Below are 27899 nucleotides of genomic sequence, written 5' to 3'. Positions count from 1 at the left end.
GAACTTTCCAAGTGCTAAGCTTATGCGTTGCACATTTCCACAAGTCAAGTACGGTCATCTCCAGGTGAACAGCTGGGCTGATTGACCGCCTCAGAAGAGAGACCGGTATACCGTTTTCTGATCAGGACGATCCTGCCCTGCGCCACTTGAATCCTTTTTACCATCGCACACAACCGAGCAGGCTGTGCAAGAGGTTGAGCGTCCAGAAAAACAACCAGATAGGCCAAGATCCCTAAATCTGGTCTTTCTTTAGCAGTTTGGCCTTGTACGTGTGGATCAAGTGGCGTTGCTATTTTGGCCAGCTGAGCAGGCTAACTTATTCTGGCTTGATCTAGTACGTGTGTATTGATACTGTCTGGTACAGCATTAATTACGCAATCTTACAACATCATCATCGGTCTACTATAGAAACAGCACCTGCATCCAGTCTTTATCACTAGATCTTTGAGGGGCTATTTTTTGGACTTATCACTCCGCAGTGGGGAGTCATTCCCAAGAAGCAAATCTTTCTATCATTCAATTCATCACTACACCTCTCCGCCAGCATTTGCACCTACAACCAGCCGTACATTTGACCTACCATCAGAGCATCCCAAGCCTCATACCACCTAATTGTTGCACTCTCTACCTCCTCTCCTGCTCCTCAACACGACGATGGCTCCCAAGCCGGGCCTGCCAGCAAGCGTGGCAAAAGACCTGACCTTTCCCTCCGAGCTGCGTGAGCCACACACCACAAGATACCTCGACGCCAGCATAGAAGACAAGAAACATGAACCCAGCGAAGACCAAACAGAAACTATCACACCTCCTCCAGCATACACCGAGTTCCTCGACACCTTCAGCCCCATCTTCACCTCCTCAACAAACTCCCGCGCTAGCTTTGCAAAGTACATGCTAGACAAACCCCGCCGTTCACCAACATCAGCGCCGTCTAGCGCAATCAGCTCCTCGTTCTTCTGCAGCACCACCACCAGCAGCCGCAAATGCACACCAGTGACGCTTCCTCCTCTTACGCCTGCTACTCCTTGCTCCGCAACGGCAAGAAGCCCAGACCATCTCCGGCGGCTGCGAATCCCACCACCGTATCACATCTCGCCTGCGTCGGCGATTGCGACGCCGCGCAGCGCGCAGTCGCTGTCAGGCCGGTCGCTGCACTCGCCGTACTCACCGTCGGAGTGGATGGTTCGTCGGGTTGAGTCGCCAGTTAGCCAGAACGGGGAGGTCAGTGTACGGCATGTGGTGACGACTACGATTACGTTCAAGCGTGCGCCGCGGCTTGAGCCGCCACCTCCTGGGAAGAGGAGGCGGAACGCAACCCATGCTCCGAAAGAGACATGATCAGACCGATGCCCTCTATCGTTTGGCCGGATTACTTTTTTTTTCCCTGTGTTGTTCGGGTGGCATGTCTGACGATTTATCATGTTGGATTCTATACTAGGTTTTGATTCTACGAGAAAGGATTTCTTTTGTTCCGGACTTGTCTGTTAGAGTACCTACGTTTCCGTTCCTAGCGTTGTGGTATTGGGGGCGACTGCATATGACGGAGTTTGTCATGTATGGATAGGTAGCAAGGAATGGCACAAGTGGATTTCCATCCATACATCTTCTGACATATCACCTACGGCCGCTGGGTATAGTGTGAAATATAGAACTGGGCTACTAACATATAATGCATAGCCTTGTTCCTTAATATCAGGCAAAAGCCTAGAGCATACGAACAAACATGAATCAATCTGGGACTGAATCCTGAAGGATCACTTCCACATGATGCCGCACGACCCCCTCAGCCAATACAACAGCAGGCAAGTACCAACACAGAATCAACATTACATGTGACCTGACTTATATGTAACTCCGTCTACAACACTTTGGAAGCAAGACTCTGATCTCTGATTAGGGGCTCGAGCCTCCTTTGACGGAACTAGAAGCCTTTTGATACCTGGCCATCACATGGTGTCCTTGCTCGTCCTTGTCAAGGTATAAAATGGTAATCTTGCTCTCAGTTCACTTCGTACAATTTCAGATTAAGGTCAGTTAATTAGAAACATAAACAACTGGTATTCAACCTATGCCCTGGAAATAATATCAACCAGATAGTCACACGCCATGAATTTTGAGTGTAAGGAGTGAATAAGAAGGGTAAAATCTCTGTTGTCGATTCAGCGACCACTAAGAAGAAATAAGAATATAAATTAACAGGTAAGGAGGGTATAGGAAGATCAAAAGTATGGAGAAGAAGAAGAAGAAGAATGAAGAGAAGAAGGGTGAAAAAAAGGTGAAAGAAGAATCAGAATAATGTGACGTAGTCACGTAGAAGAGAATAGAAGAGAAGAACATGACAAGAGGAGAAAAGGAGGTCAAAAAAAGAGAAGCAGTACGATGAAGGGGGAGGTAGCTGAATAAACAGAGTATTGGAAAAATCCCATCATGGTGCATACGAGCCAGCTCATCAAAATTGTAAGCCATGAGACACTGCCACGCTGATTCAGAGTATCCAGTCCGTCGTAAAGTCGCAGTTCTCTTGTAAACAGCTTACATCAACAAGTAATCCCACTTCTTGCGTTTCATCAACTCTCGCCAATGAATTGGTTGCTCCGAAGGCTGCTGCTCTGAGCTCGCACTGTTCTGGCCAAAATTGCGACTCCCCGTACTGGTCGATGGTGAAGTCAATGGGTCACTAGATAGTTTCCAGAGTTCCTCAAGTACTCGGTACATTCGCCCGAAGCTGCCGAAATTTCCCAGATATCCCATCGCTGCGATTCTGTCAGTCAAGATCTTGCGGAACCCGCTGTATGGTACTGAGTGAGCGCCTGCAATGAATAGTGGCCACACAAGAGAGCGATCAAACCCCTGGGCCCCTGGTGGCAAGCATTGCAGGATCTCTCCAACAGCCGCTACTAGCACGATGTTGTTCTGGTCGTACATGCCAAAGCCAGGCATGAGGCTGTAAAGATATATGCGCGCGGCGGTGCGAAATAACGCCGTGATGACCTTTGTCAACTGATCAGGTTGGACGACCCCAGAGGGTGAGTACGGCACATCGAGCGCTCGCTCCACTGGCTCGGTCCAGTCAAGCTGTGCGCTCAGCGCAGAGACGTGCTGACATACCGCCATATCGTCGATTCGTCCTTCGATCTTGAGTGACTCCAAACAAGCAATCTCCGAAATCAGATACATGATGCGATCATCGCAGCCCATAACTTGCTGTAGACCGGATGCAGTGCCACTGAGATGCTTAGTGCGGTAGGTGTGAGCAAAATGCGGAGTCTGTCCCAGCATTGTGGCTCCCAGAATATCAATCCATGTGATAAGAGATACACTGAATTGGGTCGGCGCGCAGGTTGGCTTGTTGACGAGATTGGAAACAGCCTTAAAATGCGTGTTCCACGGGATATCCGGCAGATAATCATCCGGCTCGCCGACAGAGCAGTGGTAAAAGATCATGGCCAGCGTTGCATCCAAGACGTGCTCATGGCTTGGTCCGTCGCTCAATGCCCGACAGAGTTGCGAGATTGCTTCATAACGATGTCGCATGATGTCGTGGTCCATCTCATCCGTCAATCCCCGGCTTGTTTTGAGGTGAATGGCAGAAACACTAAGACAACAGTGGAGGTATGATAGGTTGTTCTGCAGACAGTTCAGAATCTCTCCAGCACGGACAAGAAAGGTCTGTTGGTGAGCTTCAACGATAGGAAAGACTAGCCGGAGGACGTTATCCAAGAAGTGATTGAGAAGTGGCCGATCGTTATCATCTAGGGAAACTGTGGTCTGCAAGTACGAGGATAATGGCCTGTCTGGAAAGACTAGCCCAGCAGGACTCGCAGGGCTGTAACTCGGGGTCCTGGTGGCATAGCTTGGAAAGCAGGCTTCAGAAGGTAACTCCTGAAAAGTGGAGTAAGGCTGTTGTGGGATCGGGATGAAAGAATTGAATGCCGACAGAGGAGCATTATTTGTGAGGGGCGCGCCGTTGAGAAAAGTTTCCTGATTAGTTCTGACATCGAAGTCGTACGGAGTGACCGGTGTCATTAGCGACGTTGTCAACGGGTTGTACTGCTCGACCCAGAGCGGGCGGTTAAAGTCGTATTCCACAGCAACCGTCGCAGGTTTCTGAGTGAGTTGACGGATTCGTTCCATGTATTCTGCGCGCACAAGGGTGTCAAGACAGTGACAGGTGCTGTTTCGTATCCTCAACGTACCTTGCAGAGACCCATGCTTCTCCATTGTTTTTGTCTGTCGAATTCGATCTTTGATTCTCTCTTTCTGCACGCGCCGTTGGTTGACGCTGATCCACCACAGAGGTGGCTTGTAGTCGCATTTCAATCCCAGCTTCGTGCATGCCTGGCAAGACGGCCGGGTCTCGTCGCACTTCTTTCTTCTGACCCGACAGGTGTAGCAGCCTGTTTAAACATATTAGCACAGAGGTAATTGATCAAAGGGTAGAAAGGAGCCTCGCTGAAAAGGAGCATGGCCATTCCAATGGACATTTACCTGATCGGGAGCGTCTGTATGACTTGCTCTTCGAGTCCTCCGCCGGGTCGTCGACGGCAGGAATGCTCAAGGCAGTCATGCTTGCAGCGGCAGGATGGGCCATGGTCGACGGAGCGTAGGACGACATGGTGACACTTGAGTCTTGATGGAAGGGAGTTGCAACTATGATGAAGCAGCGAATATACTTGATCAAGGCTTGGTCGACGGCAATGAGCTCTCATATGATTGATAGTTAACCTGAAGACGAATGCACATTGAACTGAAGAGGTACTTGCACGACAGGACCGCAGTGTATGCTGTCATCTGAAGCAGCAATGTTTCAGAAGACGAGGTCGAAGCAATGCAGGACCAAGAGGGTCTTTATGAAGACATGCCGTGATGATATCTGAAGGATGAAGGCATCATCCTCAAACAAGATCCATGCAACCCCATGCTTCTATTTTTTGCCATCCCAGGGGTCAGAAGAACGAGCATGATGTTTCAAGTTCTGATAGAACACGAGTGGAGACTGGATGAAGATAGACAGCAAATCAGTGACGACGGAAGGAGGGAATGTTGTAGAAAGTAGGAGTGTGATAGACTGATGAAGGCGTTGAAAGACATAGAGCTTAGGAGGAGAAAGTAGTAGTTCGGCGCTGATCTAGTCGCCTAGTGATAGATTAGATTGCTAGACGCGCTGATGGCTGCAGGGATTAGCCTGTCTTGGGCGGATGTGTTCCTGTCAGGGTCTGCCATTTCTCTCCTAGCGCGGTCTTGTGGCCGGCTGCAGTCGAATACTGATTGGTTGTCTTGCATGGATTTATCTTAATTATGCACCACCTTTTTGCACAAATACCTTATTATTACTCTTTTACTTCTTTTCTCTTATGATCTGAACTTCTATTCCTCTACAATTCCTTATGTACCTGACTATTTTCATACTCAGGTAAATTTTCGCCATCTTTAGCATACTATTGATCACCTGGATAGAGGAATACAAAATGACGAACGATAATGATGCTTGAGTCGCATGGCTGCGACAAGGAAGAACTTTCGACTGATTCGATTCTTTCCTGAGTTTCCTTCATCCAATCAGCAATGGTATTACCGGGTGCCAAATGGTGGAGATCGGCCCATGCAGAAGCGGGGCGGATCTGGATGTGACAGTTCAAGCACCAAGTTCCCTTAATTAGTAACGTTTAACCGCCAATACTGCATGTTGGGAGTAATTTGCTGTGTATGATGTGATGCTTCTATTGGATGAATTTCACATAAAGATATTTATATATAGCTAAAAGATCTATTTTGAGAGTCTTTTAGTCCTATTTTTAAATCACGTCAAGCTGTCATAATTAGTAACATTAGATTACGCGGGGTATAGCCGAGAGCTCGGACACCATGCGGGATGTTCCATGGCCCCACGCGGAAGAATCGCTAATGCCGACTTTGAGGAGAATGAAAATGACAAGAGAATAGATTCAAGTGGCCGGATCAGGAAATATGAATGATTCTTACTCGGTACTGCTGTTTGAACTGTTCACACTCGACCGTTCACTATGAATCAGTTTGGTTGTTGCTTGAGAGTCATATTGACTTCTACAGCTACGTGTCAGTTCTGGCACTCTCATTTTCGTCAACAAAGGCATACTCGGATACTTCCAATAGCGCAATGTCAGTAGCAATCCAACAATGGACTGAAACAAACGCAATGTCATTGGAATCCCGAAGATATGGTTCATGCACTCCGTATGAGGTTCTCAAACAGATCCATTCTTTAACCAAGGTAACCATGCATGCATAGAAGATTCTTTTAATAGTTTGCTTTTAATAGCATCCCTCAAAAGAAGATATCACTAAGAGTGTGCATAATGCCCTTGAAGCAACCTATGATGTTTGTTAATTTACCAACAATCTTGGCCAGTTTAACCAACATTTTTCAACATTTCGGCATCATAGTGCCCTTACTACGCCGTACTACGCCGAACTACATGGAGCTACCAGCCTCTTCTGCAGCAGAACTGGCGCCAACACATTCATGTCGCTTCGATGTCGCTTGTCCAATTCCTCTTCTGAGCCCATGATGTTTTTGTCACCTCTACATGACCGGAGTTCTAATGCACAAACAAGGCCTAGGTGTGAGACTGATGGAGTTGTTTACTTGCACCCAGATGCAAGGAGAAACGGATTTGAGGATCCTCATAGCCTGTGATTAAAGCCCAGAGAAAATACTAAGGTAGCGCTGAGATGTAGCCAATGAAGTTCCAATAAATGTAGGGTGAGTCTCCGCGTGGGTACATCTTCGGTAAGCGAGTCCAGACTGACTGTCACATCATCACACAAAGGATCATTGCCCCGCTTCTGGCGTCACCTGATTTTTTCTGCATGTCCATGGTGGCATTTTTTCCGTTGTACTTAGTACTCTGTTACTGTAGATCAGGTATCTCTCTATTCTCATACTATCTAAACTTGATTACGGAAGGTCGAATTCCAAGTGAAGGGGGAAGCTCTTGTTAGCCACTTGGAACGTAGGGAAAAAGCAGAATACAACTGACTGGAAGAACGTATGGACGATTTGACTACACTCGGATATATCCCTTTCCACCTTTCCAGCCACCTTTCCGGTGCTGTCAATGACGGGATGATTGTAGTAGTGCTGCATGATTGTGCTTGCCTTGCAGCAGCCGACTGCAAGTCGCCAAGGTAAGTATATAAGTAGCCCTGTAGGCATGTACACCGCTGTCCGGTCATTAACGGCGCTGAATGTCGTCCAGAACGTATGTACGGACTGCTCTACGAAGGGTACTCGTCTGGCATATTGGCGCTGAAGTAGCATGATGGAGATTGTGACCTGTCGAAGGCAACGTAGAATCGCAGTCGAACGGGAGAGTCAAGTCACCAGAGCATGGGTTGAGCAGCAAAGGGAAGAGTTTTTTCTCAAGGATCGAAGTCGGCCCTGCTGCGGTATTTAAGATTCTCGGTAGGAGCCAGTCAAGGCGCTCAAAGTGAAGTCGAGCGTGTTGGATTGTTCCTTCGCGCTGTCCTTTTCCCTGTAACGGACTAGCCATCAACAGCAATGAGAGCACTCTAGTGTTTCAGGATTTGGAAACCAGATCAAGATCTCATTGGCGAGATTTGGGGTATCAACTCTTTCATTTTTCCACAAAGTTCAAGGTATATTGACGCTCGACCGAGGACCTTAGGCGAATGGCGTCCAAGATACGGTGTGTACCGGAGGTGGTTGCTTTCCGCGAGTCAGGCAAGCAAGGATCTCTATTGGAGAATCAGTACGAGGCAAACGCTTCGGTCACCAGTTTCATCTGGATCATGGACACTGATTGCCTATGGTAACTCGTAGTCTGACATTTCGCTTGCTCAAGTCCGTCAGTTAGCGCCAAGCAGCCCGACCAGGCGACCAGTCATAACCCCGGTCCCGCCATGGCCCTCCCTCCAAGGATGGGCGCTTACAGCAAACACAGAACGGCTCCCCTTCGACCTCTCATCTTCCTGCATTCCATATTTTTGCTTTTCCTCTCTGTGAGACGCCCGTGGCAGCGCCTATCCATTGGACAGGAGCTTCCTAGAAGCAATGTCTTCAACTCTCAACTACTGCGGGATGGTCACTCTTCATCACCTCTCATCCTAGTTGTTCCCCTTGATTATCACCAGCCATTCGCTAGAGCTACCAGCCTGTCACCAGTCATCTCATGAAGTCACTGCCGCTACGTTTCACCATCTCTGCATGTCACAGATCCGGTCCTTGCCAACTTTCCATGCTCTGCAAAATCATTCGGTCTGCTCTATCTGTCTAGTCGCCTGGACGTTTCAATCCCCCCGCCATTCCGTTGGTTGGGCTTGTTCACGGACTCGCTCCTCTGATATACTTAATCCTCTGTCCGGCCCCGAGTCCCCTCCTGTTCTGACTCTTTTCACATCTTTTCTGTCACTGCATATCATACTGCTCATTCCTGGATACCCCTTTTGGTTTGCTATTGCTTTCATTTACCTTGTGTTTGAGGCATCGAATGGTTTCTCCATAGAAATACACACTGGTCACCCAAAACCTAATTATCTCAACATAATCATTGACGCCTAAGTCTCAGCCAGTCTCTGGCATAACTCACACTCATCATGGTATGGCAGATCTTTCAGTGAAGTGAACTCAAATGTTAACTTCGTCTTCTAGGACTCCCTACGCTACCGACGCAAGGCTGTGCCTGCATCGCTCAACATGAAGAACACGGAGCAATTCCTCCCTCAAGCAACGTTTGTACACAAACGTATTTCCGAAACCACGGATTTCGATGATACAGATTTCGAATTCAGCGATACGGAGGAAGAATCTCCGCGAATGAGTATGGGTTCCGTAAGTCTAAGCATCTCGCTTGCTTTTTGTTGCATTATTGCTGACAAGGTTCCTCGTCAGTTTGGCTATGACAGCAACTCCTCGCTTTCCACTCCAGACCTGCCGACTCCAGACAACGCCCCCAGAGAACCATTCTCATGGGAGTTCGACAAGAAAATTGAAGGCCCTACAGGCCCTCACCTATTCAGAGACTCGCTGCTTTCTTCCCGCTCAGTCCCGACGACGGAGATTGATCTGTATTTTGAGAGGTCACCTGTCCGATCCCAGTTCCCCCAATCCGACACCGAGACCCCAGCACCCAGTTCCAGTTCTCTCAATCAGAGACTGAGACTCCCAACTCTCGAGACCAATTCTCTCATTCAGAGACCGCGACTCCAAACTCACGAGACCACTTCTCTCAATCAGACACAGAGACTTCCAGCATGCGGTACCAATTCTCTCCGCGCACCCCCAAGGCTTACACAACATTGCAGCCTGATGTCTCACATGTGCAGGAAAGTGAGATCCGAGCGTGGTCACCGAGCCAAGTCGCCCACTGGATGTTCATTGCTGGCTACGATGACTCCGTCATTGAGAAATTCATCATGAATGATATCACCGGCTCTGTTCTTCTGAGTTTACAGGCCGATGACCTGAAGGAGTTGGGTATCAAATCCTTCGGCAAGCGTCATCAGCTGATGGGCTCAATCGATTACCTGCGCAACACGATGCTTAAGGACCCAGTCTTTGAGCAACCCGTCGCTATCCCGTCTCCAACTCGCTCTCCGAAAGGACGCTCCTACACCATGTCAGTCTCCCCGACTGGTGAGGTCCTTTCCAGCAGAGTCTATGACGGCAGTGGCAACCAAATTACCCCAGCGGAGTCTGTATCCATCGTGGGTATTGAGCAGGTTCTTCCCAAACCGCACAGCTGCTCCAAGGGGGAGAACTGTCCGAAGTACAGAAGACGCCAGCGCCAGCTTGAGAAGCTCGCCGCAGAGTTTCCCGGGGCAGTTATTCTTCCTGGTGGCTCAGTTCTGACGGGAAACCCCGGAAACCCAGAGACAGCAAAGAACCTTTTGCGACCACAGTCAGATGCTGAGCCGTCAGTGGTGGCATCCTCAGACATCCTTGGTCCAGCCCAACAAACACCCCGCCTCTGCGAAGAGATGCTGAACGAAGTAAAACGACTCGATCCCCAGGAGAACGTGCGTCAATTCCTCAGCTATCAGCACGTTGAGCCTCCTGCTCTGGCAGAGCCAGAGCTGGTACAGATGCCAGAAAACCCAGTTCCAACTCTCTCTCCGCCGACCACTTACCCAAATCACATGGCCGCCAACCTTCGCAACCTTCCGAAGCTGACGATCCCAACTGGCACGGAATCAGATGACTTGACTACCGCTACGACCGCGACAGCCCAGCGAACCATCACCCCGTCTATGGTCAACCGCATGTATGGCTCCCCAACTGCGGTTCAGGAATACGGCCCCTTCAGCACAATGAGGCCAGTGGGCTCAGACGACTTTTACCGTCAGGGCACCCCGTTCTCCGAGATGGACGTCCCCGTCATTCAAGTTCCCGATGCACCGGTTGCCCGTGAGGCTTCTCAGTCGGTGCCCCCGGATATGCGTTACGGAAACCTCATGAACCTGCGCCATCAGGAGCCCATCATGCGTTCAACCTCCACCCGTCCTCGAGCTACCGCGCCACTGCGTAGAGTCCACGAAGATTCACCTCTCACTCCCATCGAGGGTCCCTCGGATTTGATCAGGAGTCCCCGTATGCCTCTGCACACCTCCAGCTCCACCAATTCCTCCCTCGCTTCAGATCCCGACGTCACCAAGGCCGGATGGATGAAGAAGCGCAAGCAGACACGTTTCCTGCGTCACGAGTGGCAGGACGCCCATTTCACCTTGCGTGGGACAAATCTTGCCATGCACAAGGATGAGCTTGATGCTCATCGGAACTCCAAAGCCTTGGAGGTAATTGATGTGGATGAATATGCTGTTGCCTGCTCGTCACTAGCCACCAGTTCCAAATTGACTGCCGCTTTCAAGCGATCCATTCTGCGCAGCGGACAGAATGCCTCCCGTGACGATGCTGCATTTGCCTTCTCCCTCATTCCTTCAAGCAAGGAAAATGAGAAGAAGCTGTTATTTGCAAACCACAACTCGAAGAGTCACCATTTCGCAGTCAAGACTCGTGATCAGCGCATTGACTGGATGCGGGAGCTGATGCTCGCCAAGGCCCTCAGGAAGGGTCGAGAAATGGGTGCTGAAATGCAAGTCAACGGGAACTTTATCTGAGCTGCCTACTCCATCTTCATTTGACTTTCTTTGTATGCTCTCCTTCAGGTGCTTGTCGATACGGCCTCGCATGTACTCTAGTAAACCTCTCCTTGTCTTTGCATTGGTGATTCTGCGTCCACTGTTCATTGCATCAAAGATGCATCTATTTTCCTTTGTTACGACAGAATGATTAAGACACATCGTCGCAGGACGGCCTTGTCATATACCCCAGAACTTTCCTGTTTTGTCAGTTTGATTTGGCTTTCGAAGTATAAACCAGGTTGATCAGGACTAGTTAGCAACTAATTCGATTCGAGATTATGCCTTGCTTCAATCATACTGTGTCGTATCTTAGAATAACACAAGAATAGTAAAAGCTTCATTATCGTTGAGACTCCTTTTTGCTGGAGGAAGTTAAGACCAAGGATGGTAAATAATGCGACTAAAGCGACTATCCTCTTAGACCAGGGTTTCTACGACCCACTCAACGAATTGCACCTATAGCTCAGTGGTAGAGCGTTCCACTCGTATTGGTGTACGATCTATGGAAAGGTCCGCGGTTCGATCCCGCGTCGGTGCATTTTTTATAAAAGTTACACTTTTATCATTCATACATAGTATTAACTATTTTGCTTTCATTTTTTGAAGGAAGAATTATCTCCGTCTTCTGATATGTAAGTCAATAAGGATGTGGTGTTTGATCAATTTGCAAGATCTATCATTATTAGAGACGCAATCTAGCTATATTAACCAGTCGGAATAGCAAACACATGATCATCCCATCATTCTAACAACGATATACGCCCATCCATCCCCATACGCGCAACTCCTTACTAACTCCTCGATCGGAGCTGACATTGGCACCGCCGCGCCATGTAAAACCGGTTTCGCCAGGACAGGAGTCCTCCGACTAGGAAAGAGGTTGGGGAGTAGCGAGTGCAACGCCGAGCCTAACGTCTGGACTTGCGAGGCGGGGCTATTTCGTAGATTGGTGGATTGACTTGTATTCGTTGTGACTGGTATACTAGGCGGCAACGGGGATTGGACGACCTTGAGAGACGGGGAGCCCGAGTCTGGGGATAGGGGTAGGAAAAAGCGGATTGGGACGTTGCGGAATGGTTGATTCGGTGACGGGAGGAGGATATTCGAGATGCGTTGAAAGGAGGGGAGATCCACTACTTATCGTCAACATACTGTAGCGCAGCTCGGACTATGATAAAAGCTGAGAAATACCATCTTGCACGGCCTGCCATAATCCGGCCGAGTCCTCTTTGGACAGAGTCATGATTCCCTTTGCGGTGCCGTTACGGAGAAAATCCGCCTCCTTGACGCTGTTGATGAACGCGTCGTGCATGACCATGCCGTCTGCGTCGAGTCGTACGAGTTCCTCATCGGGCCAGTCGCTGAAATGCACCGTCAGCCGCCAGGGGGGCGTATCGCTCAGGCTGCTGGTGGGATGGTCTGTTTCGTCGATCCTTGTTCCCTTGGATGCTGGGTCTGCGCCCGCGTAAAGGTCATACAGCAGCCCAACGGGGAGGTGCCATTTCAGCGGGACTCCTTCGAAAGAGAACCAGCCCTCATGCGGTTGCGAATTGGGTTCAATCAGTGATGGTGAGAAGAAGGCTCTTAACCTGGGTAATAATGATGGTAGATAAGAGATTCGCGGACAAGCGATCTAACATACATTAGCTTCCTACTTATGATGTGTTTCAGTGCTTGTCGAGGAGGGATTGTTACAAGATAGGGATCAGTCTGGTCGTATGTTCGACTCTCCGATGAAGCAAGCGTTATCTGTAACGGAAGCTTTCCATCCCATACAGCTCTCTGGATGCTGCTAAGAGAGGCTTGATTTTCCATCCTCGGCAAAGGATGTCCTCATCCGTCCTACGACAAGTCAGCATGGAGGGTGATACATTTGAGAGCGCGCGGATGGTACCAAGTTTGCAACACCTAGTAATAGACAAACACTGCTTTATCGAAGACAACGTAGATCGATTTGGTCTACATATACTTCTAGCATTGAGAGATGAAAGCACAGCCCCGCAGCAAGAACAGAACCATTATTGACGGCGTTCGATGAGTTGCGGTTTTCATAGCATCGTCATCCAGCCAAGAGTTTGTCCCAAGATAAATATAAAGCTGAAAAGCCGGGGACTAGCAGACATGATATGACTGCAAGAGTGATGGAGATGATGTTGTTTGGCAGATAGTGAGGGATTACCTGAACGGGTATGTCACGTGCTTTCTGCCTTAGGCATTACAGTTGGTACTCATACATGATACGGCCAAGAGAGTGCATGTCTTGTATCCGTTCAAGAGTCTGGATTTTGATCTTCAAAAATACCTGCACCACTGTGTGACGATTGCTAGTGCGTACATTGGCCTGTACACTGGCCTGTACACTTCGTTTGGCGTCACCTCTTTGTAAAGCCGTTGTCGTCCAATCTCAAACACGTGGTTTCTGGTAACATAATGCTATCAGAAGTGGAGAGGCTATGAACTTGGTTAATCGTCAATTATCTACAATGGCTTCGGTTTGATTATCCTCGCAGGGTGAGATTGTTATATGCACCTATAGCTAGAGCCTCAGCGCCAACATCAAGGATGGTGTTGACTAGTAACTCAAATATATATGTATCCGCGGCTGGCAAGTTCACTCGGAAAGATATCACTCCAGCCTGACACAATGGCAGCCTGGCATATCATGAGCCAGGGATCAAAACTATTCTGATCCAAACTAGCTTTCTGCTTGCCCTCAACTGGATGAATGCTCTACTTGATAAGCTGATCTATTGCGGGCTTATTGGGCAGCTTCTGATTGGGATGGCATGGGGAGTCCCCGGAGCCAACTGGCTAGAACTAGACGTTCAGAAAACCATTCAGCAGCTGGGATATCTCGGGTTGCTTCTTTTGGTGTACGAGGGTAAGTTGACTGCAGAAGGATCTGCTGATGCCGTTATTTTGACGACATTGTTTCAACAGGCGGGCTTTCAACATCATTCTCCCAATTGAAATCAAACTTCGCTCTGTCCTCCGTGGTGGCGATGACCGGAATAGGGGTGCCTATGGCTTTATCCTTTGTCCTGGTGAGCCTGCTATCAGCGGCTCCTCTGCAAGCATTTGCCGCCGGTGCATCCCTCTGCTCAACTAGTATCGGAACGACATTCACCATCCTGTCCACGACGGGATTGGCAAAGACCCGGTTGGGTGTTGTCCTCGGCAGCCCAGCGATGATGGATGATGTCGCAGGCTTGGTGATGGTTCAAATCATCCCGAATCTGGGTGGTGCGAATCAGGAATCGTGCTTCGATCCGGTGGTCTTGATCAGACCCATCCTTGTTGCCTTGGGGTTTGTGTTGGGGCTTCTTCTCATTTGTCGGTTTGTCGTTGCGGTGTTCGTGCGCAAACTTCATGCGCACGAGATTCGGGTCCCTGGTTGGATGAGGTCACTGAATGTCGCATTTGTTGTCCACATGCTCTATCTCATTGGACTGGTCACCGGCACACAGTACGCAGGCACGTCGGGACTCTTCGCTGCATATCTGGCTGGGGCTAGTATTTCCCTGGCTTGACGAGATTGTTGGCCACTTGTTGAAAAGCAGCCAAAGACCGAAATCCCAGCCAATGACCAGCGTGGACATCGACCGGGGAGCATTGAAATGCAAAATCGTCTGACTCGTGACGCAAATCATACACAAAGAAGCCACAGAGAAGCGGAGTTTACCGCCCATACGGAAAGGACTATGCATTCCGAGCGACTAACTGGAGAACTTACGTTGGAAACTTTCTGCAAAGAGCCTCTCAAGCGGATTTTGAGCCCACTGGCTTTTGTAGGTTGCCATAATTCAACACCTATCTTCTCAGAATTCCGCTCTGACTCGCCCTCCAGGTTTCGATAGGGTTCTCCATCCTAAGCGCGAAAATGTTTGAAGGGAGGGTAGTATTGCGAGGCGTTGTCTCCACTCTTCTGATGGCCTTTGGCAAGCTAGTGACCGGATTGTGGCTGATTCGGCTGAGTTTAACTGGGTCAAAGCCGTTGAATAAGGCGAAGAGGATTCTACTGGGGTTTGCCACGGTGAGCGCGGCCAAGTCATGCAAGACCCGCTCTCTGTTGGACAGTGACTCCTCACGTGCCTCAGCGCAAGGAGAGATACAAAGAGATGGACCAAAGAGAGAAGAAAGTCAACTTCCTGAATCAGACTCGTGCAGGCAGGACTCTCAACTCCCAACGGCAACAGCGGGAACTGACTCGCCACAAGAAGGGCTTTGTCCTCCTGTGGCACGAATCAGCAGCCCACAGCTTACCACCAAGCGCCGCTCGTTGTATCCGGCGTCGATTTTGGGTTTGGCTATGGTGGCGCGAGGCGAGATTGGCTACCTCATCGCATCGCTGGCCGAGGCGGATGGGATCTTCTCCCCTCATTCGTCCTCATCTCCCGCAACCAGTAGCCAAGAGGTAGACTCTGAGATCTATCTGGTAGTCATCTGGACAATCACCCTCTGCACTTTCATTGGGCCCCTTTGTGTCTGGCTTCTAGTGAAGAGGGTGAAAACCCTCCAGAGTCTTCGAACCCGTTCTGCCGGCGAAGACCCTCTAGGCGTGTGGAGCGTCTCTGGAGGACATCGCGTAGTGCCCTGTGCAAGTAGACTCAATGGGGGCAAGTCCAAAAAAAGCAAATAGAAAAGCGAGAAAATGACGCACTCAGCTAGCAGCCCTTTGAGAGATAGAGAATGGTCATTTCGGCCCTAGGACTTGCGGCCATTGGGACCAGACTTCAGTAAATCTCAGACTACACTGATGAGTGCGCGTCTTTCTAGCGTACCATTCCTCCAGTCTATCCTGGAAAGGCAAGGAGTAACAGGATACGAGCTGAAAAAGGAAAGGTTGTGAAATGGTATCAGGGAAGATAAGTTCACTCGGCCAATTTCCTTTGTGTAACACCAAGGTCATTGTCTTGTCTGCTCGATGTCCGAAATAGCGTATGGAGCAAGTCCACACGACTAAAAATGCTTAGGATGATTCCATGCCATCCGTTTCATTTAACATGGCTCGCTAGTCGATACTGTGTACTCTGTAGTGTTGGCCATTTTGAGCGACGCGGATCCTTACCGGCATTAGCGTGCCACAGCCGTTAGCTATTGTGGGATCGAAGGCCGAAACCTTGAAAGGTTGGAGCTGCAAGCTTGGTAGGCTAGTCTGAGCACTGTAGATAGTCCGTAGACTCCGTAGTTCGTACTCAAGGGTTCATCCGGTATTGTCGATCTTGGCTCAAGTTCAAACAGCTTGTTTCATCTCTCACTTCAGGGTGAAGTTGCTGCTGAAGATGGTTGTGGTGCAAGGGGCTTAATCAAAACGAGTTGCGCCGGCAACCAGAAGGACAAAGCAATTATTTGAGATAGTTTCAGAGCAAAGTCATGAAACACCCAAAAATGGACCAGTCTGAGCAAGATCTGCGTGTCTAGGCGTGGAGTTCGCCAATTCCTCCTCGACTGGGTGGTATCACCTCGCAAATGACAATAACGGCCTTTGCTTTCATTTGATGTCCGAAAAGTGACCTGTCATGCTTTTCAGCAAGGGAGAATTGTCCATTCTCCCTTGCAACCATGTGCCCTGCAGTCTGCCGTCAGCACAGACCTCCGGTGAGGCTTGGTTGGAACCTGTCGACTTCTTCGAGGGTTGAAGCTTGGCTCTGTCTCCTCCTACCTACGCGGGATGGGGAATGGTAGAGTCATACCCCGTAGAACGGTAAAGTCCTTGTCTTCATCAATGCATTTCACAGTCCCCACTACTGAATAGACTTTTGAGCCTGCGTATATGCGCCGAGCTTGACGTAAAAAGTTGTTAAAAATAAGTCGGATTCCTGGCCTTGGCTTGCGCAGAGGCAGTGATCTCCCGAGGAGGTTCCTGCAGCGTTGAACTGGGCAGCTATGGGCCTTGAGGAGAGTACTATCACTCCAGCCCGTCTTGATTTGATTCAAGGCTACGGTATACTGTATACATATCGCCTCATGAGCAATTGTGAACTGCTCTCAAGTCGCAAAATCTCCAGGTTTGGACTGGGACGCAATATGGAGCACGGAGTACGGAGCACTAGTCGCTCGTAACTGTCGTCAATTTTTGCCCAATTCGTGAATGGACAGCTCCTTGGCATACTGGTCAAGTCCTCAAAGTCACTGCAGATTTCCCGGTACTGGTGACGTTAACTTCGGGTTCAGCCAGGTTGGAAAGCTGCCCGAATTGCATCATGATGGTAGCCGGAAATCACCCAACACCACGGATTTCGCTTCATAGGCTTGTCCGTCAATGTCCGTCGACCCCCGACAACGCCGAAACCTTGTTCTCAAAGCCTCGAAGCTCTGCGTAAGAGTAAGACTGGATGCACCCGACACTCTGGTAACAACCGGCGCCAAGAGTGAGCGTATCAGCTGTCTCTTAAGTCCTTGAGACCTGTCGTAAAGGTCTTTTTTCGTCCCCGATCTTAAACGACCCAGCCCCTAATCAGCAGAAAGTCACGGGGCGTAAATGAATAATTGCTTTTCCCCCCTTCTGCACCTCGTCCGTTTGCATATGTCATGCGCATCCCACTCCCTCAGCGATGATGCTCTTGGCAGGATTATCCAATGAGCGAGGCTTCGCGTTCTATCTTTCATTTTTCTTGGGCCCTAATCATATTACTCTCTCTGTCTAAAATTAAAGGAGCATAGCTGAACTCTATTTTGGGCGTCAGTATGTCTGAAGTACGACGACCCAAGCATGTGGATGGTTGAGACACACCCGCAGCAGATTCGCCAATGATTTCCAAGGTAGAGCCACGGCTCCATGCCAGGATTAGATAGGTATGAGGAACCATAAGGTAATTGTTCAGCACATGGCATCTCGTTAGAGATGGCCGGTCAGGAATGTAAATCGGCCGATGACTGCACAGAGAATTTGACACTCGCAGCCGTTAGAACAGCACGAGAAGAAGCACAGGCTGCATGGTAACCTGCATATGCCCATAGCTTAGCACGCGAATGATGCACTTCTTGCATCGCTCCGTGAATCGTCACCTAAGGACGTTGATAAAGGGGGCTGTTCGCCGATCGCCACTGCAAGAGGAAATGAGGAAGCAAGGAGGTGACCGAGGAAAAAAGAAAACATACAGCCACAAAAGCATGGGAGTTGCTCAGATGGGATGCTGAACGGCAGGTTGTGCCAGTTAAATTCCTGCTTCAGATTTCCTTGGGGCTGTGCGTTGATCGTCCATACCAGCAACCACGTTTGTCCACGCGAACCACGCCTGTCTGAAGCTCAAACCGATCGTCCTCGCAACGGTTCGCCCTCGATCTCGACTCCCTGTTCACGCCCGCCAATAATGCCCTTAGTTTGGGATGTGCTGCACAGATTATGACAGGGTGCATGACTGCATTGGCAGCTGAATGGCTGCCAAGAAAGTTGCATGCCATCGGCCATGCTACTGGTCTAAGGTCTAGACTTGTGACAGAAGATCTGGTGTTTCAGCCTACTTTTCGTCCAATCATGAACACTGTCCACCTCCAACGACCGAGAAAAAATGGTTGGAGTCGAAAAAGAAAGTACCTGTAAGATCCAGTAGCTTACCAGGGGGACCGGCCCATAGGGCACTGCTCGGCCAATCTTCCCGACGTACGCCACGTCCGCTTCTCAGAATTCCCCCCCAGGAAGTCGATCCGGTGGTAAATGAACTCCCGTTCGAGAGACGCGAACTAGACCGTTAAGTGATGAGATCCAACTCCACTCCGAGGCCATCCCTTGGCCCAAACCCAGTCGGTACCTATTGCTGGTGGACGGCTCTTGGTGATCAAGATATTTGATGATGATCCTTCGTGGACCCTGCGTCGAGAAGAGAATGGGGTGTCCAGTAGCCACGGAATACATCCGCTTCGCTCTTGACCTCACGACTGTTGGGCCGGTTGCTGATCCAGAGCCGTTCTCGGCAGTCCATGCGACAGAACAGACCGGTGAATGTCACTAAGCCCATGTCGATGTCATCGTCCATGCTGTCTCTCAGGCTGAAGATCTCGATCATTCCGGTTCCTTCCTCCCTCGATGTCATTCCTTTTTCTAGCCCCGTTCAAACTTACCCTTGTCATTTACTGGTGCCCTCGAGACTGTAAAGCGGGTCAGCTATTTTTGTATACCATCATCAAAATTCCCTGACTGTTCCATCTGCTCCAGCGATCATCCTTGGGTATTTAGAGGAGGGACATGCCTGTCTTGCTGTCACTCACCAGTTTTCAGAACCAAAAAGCATAAAAGCAGAACGAAAAGCGACTTCACAGACTGTCATTGCAGCCACAATCGCACAATCCATATCCTGAAAACACCATATCTCGAGTGTATACCGTCAGTCTGTCCTTTTGCCACACTTCCGCAACTTGATAGATTATCTCGCCTCACTCCCTTGTCCGAGACAACTTCAACTTCCCAGCACTTCAACTTGAAGGCGAACAGAAACCTCATAGTGACAATGCCTTCTGCAACGAAGTCCACAAAGTAAGCCCCATTCATGTGCACACATATTCGCCACAGAGGGCTCACGTGTGTCTTCATTCCAGGATGACCAATGGCGAGAGCAGCGGTCTCAGTGCCGGGAAGTTGAGCCATATTCCAGACGCGAGCAACGGTGTTGTCGACCGATTCTCACAGTCAGCTTTTGCTGATGAGCCTTACTTCGCTCGTGCACGCATGCAAGATCGGTCAGCTCACGTATCACGTTTGAGCAGTCAACTTGACGCAACAGAAGAAATATTGCGGAAATGAAGGTGGAAACTTCACGGATATACCTCTTCCCACCAAAATTCGGGGGTGGCGGGAGTGCGAAGAAAAAATTCATCCAAAAAATTGACAGAATGATGTTCTATATACAAAGTCTATGATTGTCTTATTAGCGTACATTTCATCAAGCCTGGGCCCGAAGCTCAGAGGCGTTTTTTCATTTCTTTTATTTTCCCTGATTTTTTGTCATCGACCAAGTTCAATAGACTTCTCTCAATGCAAGAGCTCCACTATCCGTTGTGCTACCTTGTCGTACAGTGTGCTGGGAAACTCATGGCCTGCGTTGTAGTACTCAAAATCAACATTTCCTTGGAGGGCCAACTTGGCATCGGGCACAAGCTCATCTTTCACGATAATGGCATCATGGATGCCGCACATGATGAGAACTTTGTCACTTGGAAGACCATTTGCCAGTTGCTCGTCCTTTGGAAGTTCCTTCTGTGCTGCCAGGTGCTTGCCAAGGCGCGTCCAAGTGTCCCACTGTCGCTGCTGCAGGATCGGGCCAAAGCGCATACTAGACATAAAAGCATGAACAAATCCGGCATGGTTGTTTACCTGCCAAGAAACGGCACTGGGAACCGAGACATGTGGATAGACCCGAGACAATACCTGCATATTGCCCGCGGTTTGTGAGGGAAGCTCCTCGGAGAGGGCATCTGCTGCGTTCAGTTTTTCATTCTTTGGCTTTGGGGTAGTCAAGGGCCCAGCGCGGAGGCGGCGACCAACAAGGAAACCGAGTACCCGTTCTGGGACCAGACCACCCGAATAGAGAAGTCGGGACTGAAAGCTGATCTGGGAGTCGCGGATCAACCCTGCTGGGGCCAATAACACCAATGCGGAGAGCAGATTAGGGAAGTACGATGCGAATGCCGCTGCAATACCACCGCCCAAGGAGTAACCGACCAGACAGAATTTCCCAGAGCCAGCTCCCGTCCAGGAGACAGGAGAGGAGCTTAGAGCGAGAAAAATCTGAGTCGCAAAAAGTCGATCATCTTGAGGAGCGTCAGACGGACAGTCCGAGTAACCTCTTCCGAAACTGGAAGGCAACCTCTCAGCAAAGTCTCTCAAAAAAATTTGGTGAATAGCGAAACAACATACAGGTCAAAAAGCATCACTCGGCAACCCTGATCGGCCAAAGCATGTGCCAATCCGCCCAGAGCAATGCAAGGTGTGGTGATTCCATGGACAAATAATACTTTAGGCCCGTCCTCTGGACCCCATTCATACACCCTCATGGAGCCATACGGTGAGGCTACATCCCGCGCTCCAGGGAGCACATCATTTGGCAGAGGGAGTTGGCGCTTTTCCGCATCGGACAGAGTTGAAATCGCTGTACGGGGCGAAGGGAGAATGGTACCTTTAGGATGCTGTTCGGAGACTAATGAACGGAAAAGAAAAGCGAGAGTCACAGATGCTCCAGTCAGAGCTAGTAGGTGAAGATGAACCTGTGGGCCGTTGAAAGAATTGGAGGCTCTTTCAACTGCCTGGGTGTACCAAGCCATGGCCAATTGGTTCGAACTCTCGGTCCCTCGAACTCTGGATCTTCTCTCTTAGGCTGTTCCAGGGCCTCTATAATTTGATCTTGGTTCTCCGATTGTTTCTAGTCAAACGCTAATGAAGCAATGATCTAAAAAGCGACGGGACGAGAAGCAGTGTAATTCATTAAAGACGCTTGAACAGGGAAAGAAAAGAAGCCGAGGTCCTGCGGAGACGTTGGAGTAGAGATGGATGCCTGGATGCCTGGATGCCTTATCGGTTTATGGGAAAGAGCCAACCGATAAGGCGTCAACAGGGTGACCAGGCATCAAGTGACTAATCAGGCCTCACCAAAACACCACCAGCTTGAGGTGTTTCTTTGGCTCAGAAAGCACAACACAGCTCCTCCCAATCATCTCGAGCTCATGTCCATATCAACATTTTGGTTCATGATGCGACTGTACAGTGATAGATCTTGGCTGAAAAAACCTCAAGCTCATATGTTCACTATCCAAAAGTTATAGCAGTGAGCTGAACAATCCGAGGCACTACTATATGACCGAATCTCGAATTCATCCAGAAACGCTGAGAATTCAACTGCTAAACTTAAACTTGGACAGCTCTTTCTAGAATTGACCAGATATTTTGAAGCGTACAGTTTCGATTGATCCACTCTAATGAGCATATGCACCCCTCAAGTGGATCGATTGCCAGAAAGATGTCGGCATATCTTCGAACTGAACACGCATGAACTCAGGCAACTCCATATGCTGGTTAACTTGTTATAGAAACTCAGACTTGCGCAGTTCCCGATGACAATAATCACGCAGAGATGCCATACAAACAGGCAGCACGGGCGATGATCACGACTGGCCGCCGGCTCATTCATCCTCATTTTCTCATGCGGTCAACAGTGGGGAGCCGAGAATCCGTCACTTGGCCCAGCGAGCTGTAGAGTCAGCTTTGAACTGGACTTGGATGTCTAAAATCTGGGGTGTTAAGACAGGATGATAAACTCCCTATTCAAAAACGACCCTGCAGAGAGCCCCGGCAATCATTCCAGAGATCCAGCTGCTGGCTCTCGCTCCTGCTTCTACCCCATAAACTCCTAGCAATATTGCGGAGAAATTCCGGCGGTTTGATTGTCGATTCATAGGACGAGAGACGTTCCCGGCTAAATCGCGCTTCGTCCTGGAGCCCTTGCGCATATGTGCAGACTGCACGTGCTGCGCCGTTGAGAATGGGTCTGCAAGGTACGCACCTCGTTTTATGAGTTCCTCCGATAGCCATCTCACTGTCCCCTCCGATGTTTGCATTGCTAGATCTCTGTCAATGACCACAACAGTGTTTGATCAGGGTTCTGTGGGTTGCGTATGGTAAACATTGACTCAGGATGTCCGTACATTACCCGTAGCGATAAGGTGAACTCGAATAGTCTCTGCGATTGCGTGCTGTACTGAAAGGACAGGTTTCGACGCTCTGTCGATTCCGCTCAGTAGCCGCCCTTAGGCTGAATGAATCTCGCAGTCGTATTCCCGAACGTCCGAGGTAACAGCGATTGACCGTGACTTTTCTTCATTTGGTCTATGTGCTAAGACAGGAATATATCCATGACAATTTCTCTTGGCAAGTAGATGGGCTTTTCTTTGGCAGTTGATGCAGAATTCTGCCTGAAGACGCACCCCGCGCCATCCGAGGCGAACATCCGAAACCGTGTGCGCCGGCACTATCGTCAAAGGCGAATTGCTATTGATGGGATTCTTTCCCCGCATTCCGGTGATCGACATGGCTTCCGGACCCCTCGATAATTAATCAATGCTTCATATCAGGTCACCCATGGCTTGAAATGAAGTTGACGCCCAATAACGCCACAGTCTGCCAGATTCTGCCACCGCGTCATCTCTTCTAGCGCTTAATTTAGACGTCGCAGCATCCGAATCTTCAAATCAAGTCTCTGGGAGCCGTTTCAGAAATCTGCCTTCGTGGAGTATGTGTCTTTACCGACCCAAATTCTCACTCCAAGGCAACCGGAAAAATTTGGTTTGCCCGCCGTGCCTAAACGGCAAGACGGAACACTTTCTTGCAATCCTTCAAGTTGATAGCCCGTCGTCCACGTCTCAGTACACGCTGGGATGCCGACTTATCCCCTTTAGATGAGGCGCCGTCAGCCCGAATTGACCTGTGGTTTCGAGTTGAATGAGACTATACCAGACAGGCTCCGGGGATCGACATCCTCGCTTGATAGCATCACGAACCCCCCGGTCAGGGCTTGATTTGGTTCTACCCTTGCTGCTCTAATCTTTCACTCAGCTGCCGGGGGACTTACTTCCTAGTGCGGAAAGACTGTGAATGAAAACCATCCCTTGCCATCTATGAGAGCATACCCCAAGGGGAAGTCGCTTCGACCGTTTCCCTAGATGTAGTCTCGCCGACATACATTTCCTTATCAGACAATATGGTCCTGTAAGCTGAAAATGTTGCGTATTCGCATGTGGTCCTCTCGCCCGTCATTTTTCTGGGGACCCCTGTCGAAGGAATTGCCGTGAACATGCAGAAACCGGCTATGGCCCAGGGTAGCCGTGATATTACTCCTAGCAAAAGTAGCTCGGAGCTTTCTCCGCTACTGCACAGATGAAACGCAAAATCTCACTCGTGGCTCTGTGATGGACACGGAACTTTCGGGATTCTGTTAGTCGAACGACTTAGTGTGCGGAGCACTTCTAAGTCCATGAGATCTCAGAGTCCACTTCCAGACATAACTTGCTGTCCTTGTGACATGCATTGCCTGCTTGGTTAGCCCCCTACAATCTTGGACAAACATCGCTCTCCTTTCTTGAAACAGGCGAATGCGACGGACTGACGGACCGTTGCACCGGATATGTTGAGATGGAGATATGCACTCCTCCTAGGCTAGCTCCGGGGTAAAAAGGAAGGACGATCTCACTTTAACAAAAAAGGTATATAAAGTCCAACAACCTCGTCCTAAAGTTGGTCAATCATCTCTGCTGGACAGACAACAAAGACAAAAATTTATTCATTCTCTTCTGCATCAGAATGCATCAACGCGCGCTCCTTTTCTCTGCTCTTGCTGTAGCCGCCAATGCTCAGCAGGTCGGCACACAGAAACCGGAAACCCACCCTCCTCTGACCTGGCAAAAGTGTACTGCTGCTGGCAGCTGCACTCAGCAGAGCGGCTCAGTTGTGATTGATGCCAACTGGCGCTGGCTGCATTCGACCAAAGATACCACCAACTGCTATACTGGCAACACGGTAGGCATTTCTACCGGCAGCCGTATTCAAGGACGCAGTTTTGCTGACAATGCCAACAGTGGAACACGGAGCTCTGCCCTGACAACGAATCCTGCGCTCAAAACTGTGCTTTAGATGGTGCCGATTACGCGGGCACTTACGGTATCACTACCTCTGGATCCGAGCTTAAGATCAACTTCGTCACCGGTGCCAATGTTGGCTCGCGTTTGTACCTTATGCAGGATGACGAGACGTATCAGCATTTCAACCTGCTGAACAACGAGTTCACCTTCGATGTTGATGTGTCGAACCTTCCTTGCGGTCTGAACGGTGCTCTGTACTTTGTGGCTATGGATGCCGATGGTGGCATGTCTAAATACCCTAGCAACAAAGCCGGTGCGAAGTACGGAACCGGCTACTGTGACTCCCAGTGCCCTCGGGATCTCAAGTTCATCAATGGCGTGGTAAGTTAAGCCCTCACAATGGGAGATATGATCGAAGATTTCATAGAAGCTGACGGTAACACAGGCCAACGTGGAAGGCTGGGAGCCCTCCAGCAACGACAAGAACGCAGGCGTTGGTGGCCACGGATCCTGCTGCCCTGAGATGGATATCTGGGAGGCTAACAGCATTTCCACTGCCGTGACTCCTCATCCCTGTGATGATGTCTCACAGACCATGTGCATCGGCGATGCCTGCGGTGGCACTTACTCTGCTACCCGTTATGCAGGCACTTGTGATCCTGATGGCTGTGACTTCAATTCTTTCCGCATGGGCAATGAGTCCTTCTATGGCCCTGGAAAGATCGTTGATACGAAATCCAAGATGACCGTAGTGACTCAGTTCATTACTGCCGACGGCACTGCCAGTGGTGCTCTTTCCGAAATCAAGCGTCTCTACGTCCAGAACGGTAAGGTGATTGCCAACTCTGTCTCCAACGTTGCCGGCGTGTCTGGCAACTCGATCACCTCGGACTTCTGCACGGCCCAGAAGAAGGCCTTTGGCGATGAGGATATTTTCGCGAAGCACGGCGGTCTCAGCGGCATGGGCAAAGCCCTGTCTGAGATGGTTCTCATCATGAGCATCTGGGACGATCACCATTCTAGCATGATGTGGCTCGACAGCTCCTACCCCACTGATGCTGATCCCTCGAAGCCTGGCGTTGCCCGTGGCACCTGTGAGAACGGCGCCGGCGACCCGGAAAAGGTCGAGTCCCAGCACCCTGATGCCTCTGTGACTTTCTCCAACATCAAGTTTGGTCCCATTGGCTCGACCTACAAAGCTTAGGCGATTTGACAGGAAAGTCAAGCTGGAGCGGGGGACCCAGATTGTGTCTGCAATGGTTGAGGGCAGGCTCCCTTGAGAAATAGCAGGACGAGGAGTGTCTCCTCCCGGACTTGCATGTAGTCAGACACACGATTGACATAGACCCTGCTGAGCTTCCGGGCAGGCTTTCACTTACTGTTTTCTTATTCGTCACTTTCTTTGTGAATTTACCTTTTGGTTCCTGTTTCCAAGTGAAGTGTTTTGCTTTTTCTTCTGGAAGGAGCTCGAATTTGACTTCTCCTGTACATATGAAGTTGATTGAACAATTTTCTTGCCTTTCTGCAATTCTTCTCCCCGTTCCCGACAATCACAGATGACAGCTAGTATTCGTATTCTTGAAGCAAACGTAGGAAGATCTCTTTGATCAACCTGCCTTGCCTATGCTCAATGCAAGTCTCCTTCTCATTGGGCATTATCTTCGGACTTGGAAGACAATAGAGAATCATCAGAATTATAACCCTCTTTCTTCGGATCCAAGAAGTAAAGCTCTGCTGTGTAGGAAGAGTGGGTGCAGCGCTGTATTGGTACAAGCAACCGACGTCATCTTGAAACAGACACAATGTCATCCATGTAAAGAGAGATGAAGACACGAATAGGATAAACTCAAGAAAAGTATATTAAACCAAACTAATCAGGACAGTCGGCCAAACACGACCTGATCGACCCTTAGCATGAGACAAGACATCTGCCAAACGACCAAATATGTATTGCCTCATGTCGAGAGCACTTTGATTAATTCTCCATGCGACACTCTGAGCATGTCTTGCTTTTATTATGAGGGCTAGCAGAAGGTGATTTAGATGGATTGGTAGGTGCTAGGACTGATTTATTCTGTGTTCTTCATCTGTGTGCTCTGAGTAGATAATATGAAGTACACCAAAAGGCAAAAGAATAGATCCTTACATCAGGGTGAGCCATTATTTGCATCGATCCTAGGTTTTATTCAAGCTGTGATGACTGGCTCAAACTCAAGCTGTATTTATGACGTCTAATGCTGCCAGCTGTGTTCATCCCTCAGATGGAAAACTTCCACCACCACCAAACCAACCAAGCCTATTCTCACTGCCAACAAAATGCGTTCTTCAGCGTATCATAGAATCTTTGGTATTCCAGAACTTTATGAGGAAATCCTCCTCCTAGTTGATCTACCCACCTTGCTCACTTCAGCTCAAAGGGTCTGCCGTATGTGGCATAGGGTCATCCAAGATTCAGGTGCTCTCCAGAGAGCTCTCTTCTTCAAGGCTTCCGAGAAGCGGGTTGAACCAGAGGAAAAACGTATAAACCCGTTCGTCCAGTCAGATCTCTGGCGTGGTCTATTCCGCAGAGAGGTCTATAAACGTTCGCGCGTACACATGAGTCGTAAGTGGGAGGCTTATCTTCGAAGAGAAGCCAATTGGAGACGTATGCTGCTCAAGCAGCCACCTTCCAACAAGGTCACTGTTGTTGGATCTCTGTACCTGGATACCCAAAGCCTTACCCCATTGCAACTCGCGCTCAAACCTCACAGCGACTGGTGTCGACTGGGAGATCTGTACTCCGGCATCGAGCAGGAGATTATTTTCCCAATGCGTGATCCTTTCGTGTTCTTGTGCGTTGTCCATCCACATTCCGAACTTGATCCGAAACTGAGGCCTTCGTGGTCTACCCGTACCGTACCTATCTCGAAGCTCCTCTTTGATTGTGATGCTGTATTCTTCCATAGGGGCACACCTTTCACAGTATCGCCTAGGGTGGATTTCGAAGATTGGCTGTGGTCACTGGACAAATTTGATTTAGAACCTACACTCGGCGGGGATTTTGATGATAACTGGTGCTTTGGCTTCCCAGGGCTACGAAAATCAGTGTCCGAGTACCTCGATAAAGTCTAGTCACTCTTTTTTGATCGATTTAGCCTTTCACCGCAGGATACGGACGCAAGTGTCACAGTCCCAGTCTGATATTCCTTCCTCATGAT

The 27899-nt window shown here is 49.5% G+C and overlaps 10 protein-coding genes and 1 non-coding gene across 11 annotated transcripts; 8 read left to right on the top strand and 3 right to left on the bottom strand.

Moving 5' to 3' along the window:
* Positions 1-654: 654 nt before the first annotated feature.
* Positions 655-1338, top strand: P174DRAFT_430025 (uncharacterized protein; the record flags this gene model as incomplete). Its single annotated transcript, XM_024825601.1, has 1 exon — positions 655-1338. The coding sequence occupies one exon, from the start codon at positions 655-657 to the stop codon at positions 1336-1338; it is 684 nt and encodes a 227-aa protein (XP_024684273.1).
* A 1194-nt stretch (positions 1339-2532) lies between these two features.
* Positions 2533-4615, bottom strand: P174DRAFT_419596 (Zn(II)2Cys6 transcription factor; the record flags this gene model as incomplete). The annotated part of the gene is made up of 3 exons (XM_024824792.1): positions 2533-4139; positions 4197-4397; positions 4489-4615. 3 exons carry the CDS (start codon positions 4613-4615, stop codon positions 2533-2535), a joined length of 1935 nt encoding a protein of 644 aa, XP_024684272.1.
* Positions 4616-8092: 3477 nt separating this feature from the next.
* Positions 8093-8620, top strand: P174DRAFT_139369 (uncharacterized protein). The gene has a single exon (XM_024821126.1). The coding sequence runs from the start codon at positions 8207-8209 to the stop codon at positions 8558-8560; it is 354 nt and encodes a 117-aa protein (XP_024684271.1). The 5' UTR covers positions 8093-8206; the 3' UTR covers positions 8561-8620.
* A 75-nt stretch (positions 8621-8695) lies between these two features.
* On the top strand, positions 8696-11115 carry P174DRAFT_459187 (SAM and PH domain-containing protein; the record flags this gene model as incomplete). Its single annotated transcript, XM_024829745.1, has 3 exons — positions 8696-8830; positions 8891-9096; positions 9126-11115. 3 exons carry the CDS (start codon positions 8696-8698, stop codon positions 11113-11115), a joined length of 2331 nt encoding a protein of 776 aa, XP_024684270.1.
* A 476-nt stretch (positions 11116-11591) lies between these two features.
* P174DRAFT_t75 lies at positions 11592-11677 on the top strand. Its single transcript has one exon. It is a non-coding gene; the product is annotated as a tRNA-Thr (tRNA).
* A 150-nt stretch (positions 11678-11827) lies between these two features.
* On the bottom strand, positions 11828-13270 carry P174DRAFT_502982 (autophagy protein 5). Its single transcript, XM_024831126.1, has 4 exons — positions 13034-13270; positions 12835-12981; positions 12331-12772; positions 11828-12272 (listed from the first exon to the last, which is right to left on the bottom strand). Exons 2-4 carry the CDS (start codon positions 12952-12954, stop codon positions 11872-11874), a joined length of 963 nt encoding a protein of 320 aa, XP_024684269.1. The 5' UTR covers positions 12955-12981; positions 13034-13270; the 3' UTR covers positions 11828-11871.
* Positions 12800-15988, top strand: P174DRAFT_482051 (cation:proton antiporter; the record flags this gene model as incomplete). Its single annotated transcript, XM_024830728.1, has 6 exons — positions 12800-13306; positions 13791-14020; positions 14080-14591; positions 14697-14927; positions 14987-15706; positions 15932-15988. Exons 1-6 carry the CDS (start codon positions 13266-13268, stop codon positions 15986-15988), a joined length of 1791 nt encoding a protein of 596 aa, XP_024684268.1. The 5' UTR covers positions 12800-13265.
* A 3507-nt stretch (positions 15989-19495) lies between these two features.
* Positions 19496-20130, top strand: P174DRAFT_440267 (uncharacterized protein). The gene has a single exon (XM_024827018.1). The coding sequence runs from the start codon at positions 19676-19678 to the stop codon at positions 19877-19879; it is 204 nt and encodes a 67-aa protein (XP_024684267.1). The 5' UTR covers positions 19496-19675; the 3' UTR covers positions 19880-20130.
* P174DRAFT_450061 (alpha/beta hydrolase) lies at positions 19981-21766 on the bottom strand. The gene is made up of 2 exons (XM_024828902.1): positions 20993-21766; positions 19981-20930 (listed from the first exon to the last, which is right to left on the bottom strand). Exons 1-2 carry the CDS (start codon positions 21394-21396, stop codon positions 20108-20110), a joined length of 1227 nt encoding a protein of 408 aa, XP_024684266.1. The 5' UTR covers positions 21397-21766; the 3' UTR covers positions 19981-20107.
* Positions 21767-23974: 2208 nt separating this feature from the next.
* On the top strand, positions 23975-26188 carry P174DRAFT_404542 (glycoside hydrolase family 7 protein). Its single transcript, XM_024824042.1, has 3 exons — positions 23975-24640; positions 24700-25083; positions 25148-26188. The coding sequence occupies exons 1-3, from the start codon at positions 24425-24427 to the stop codon at positions 25904-25906; spliced, it is 1359 nt and encodes a 452-aa protein (XP_024684265.1). The 5' UTR covers positions 23975-24424; the 3' UTR covers positions 25907-26188.
* An 830-nt stretch (positions 26189-27018) lies between these two features.
* P174DRAFT_430018 (uncharacterized protein) lies at positions 27019-27813 on the top strand (the record flags this gene model as incomplete). Its single annotated transcript, XM_024825600.1, has 1 exon — positions 27019-27813. One exon carries the CDS (start codon positions 27019-27021, stop codon positions 27811-27813), a length of 795 nt encoding a protein of 264 aa, XP_024684264.1.
* Between the last annotated feature and the right edge of the window lie 86 nt (positions 27814-27899).

This window comes from Aspergillus novofumigatus (assembly GCF_002847465.1).
Source record: "Aspergillus novofumigatus IBT 16806 chromosome Unknown P174scaffold_3, whole genome shotgun sequence".
In the NCBI taxonomy this organism is placed as follows: domain Eukaryota; kingdom Fungi; phylum Ascomycota; class Eurotiomycetes; order Eurotiales; family Aspergillaceae; genus Aspergillus; species Aspergillus novofumigatus.
The sequence above is the reverse complement of the archived record's forward strand: the minus strand, read 5'-3'. Positions and strand labels throughout refer to the sequence as shown.

Excerpts from the sequence above, each read along its gene's own strand:
- P174DRAFT_450061 (XM_024828902.1), bottom strand. The coding sequence starts at position 21,396 with ATGGCTTGGTACACCCAGGCAGTTGAAAGAGCCTCCAATTCTTTCAAC. Across the intron at positions 20,931-20,992 it reads CGAGTGATGCTTTTTGACCT|TTTCGGAAGAGGTTACTCGG; the intron begins GTATGTTGTTTC and ends GTTGCCTTCCAG.
- P174DRAFT_139369 (XM_024821126.1), top strand. The coding sequence starts at position 8,207 with ATGTCACAGATCCGGTCCTTGCCAACTTTCCATGCTCTGCAAAATCAT.
- P174DRAFT_502982 (XM_024831126.1), bottom strand. The coding sequence starts at position 12,954 with ATGGAAAATCAAGCCTCTCTTAGCAGCATCCAGAGAGCTGTATGGGAT. Across the intron at positions 12,773-12,834 it reads ACCAGACTGATCCCTATCTT|ATCGCTTGTCCGCGAATCTC; the intron begins GTAACAATCCCT and ends AATGTATGTTAG. Across the intron at positions 12,273-12,330 it reads ATGGCAGGCCGTGCAAGATG|TGGATCTCCCCTCCTTTCAA; the intron begins GTATTTCTCAGC and ends GACGATAAGTAG.
- P174DRAFT_440267 (XM_024827018.1), top strand. The coding sequence starts at position 19,676 with ATGACCAATGGCGAGAGCAGCGGTCTCAGTGCCGGGAAGTTGAGCCAT.
- P174DRAFT_404542 (XM_024824042.1), top strand. The coding sequence starts at position 24,425 with ATGCATCAACGCGCGCTCCTTTTCTCTGCTCTTGCTGTAGCCGCCAAT. Across the intron at positions 24,641-24,699 it reads ACTGCTATACTGGCAACACG|TGGAACACGGAGCTCTGCCC; the intron begins GTAGGCATTTCT and ends CAATGCCAACAG. Across the intron at positions 25,084-25,147 it reads TCAAGTTCATCAATGGCGTG|GCCAACGTGGAAGGCTGGGA; the intron begins GTAAGTTAAGCC and ends ACGGTAACACAG.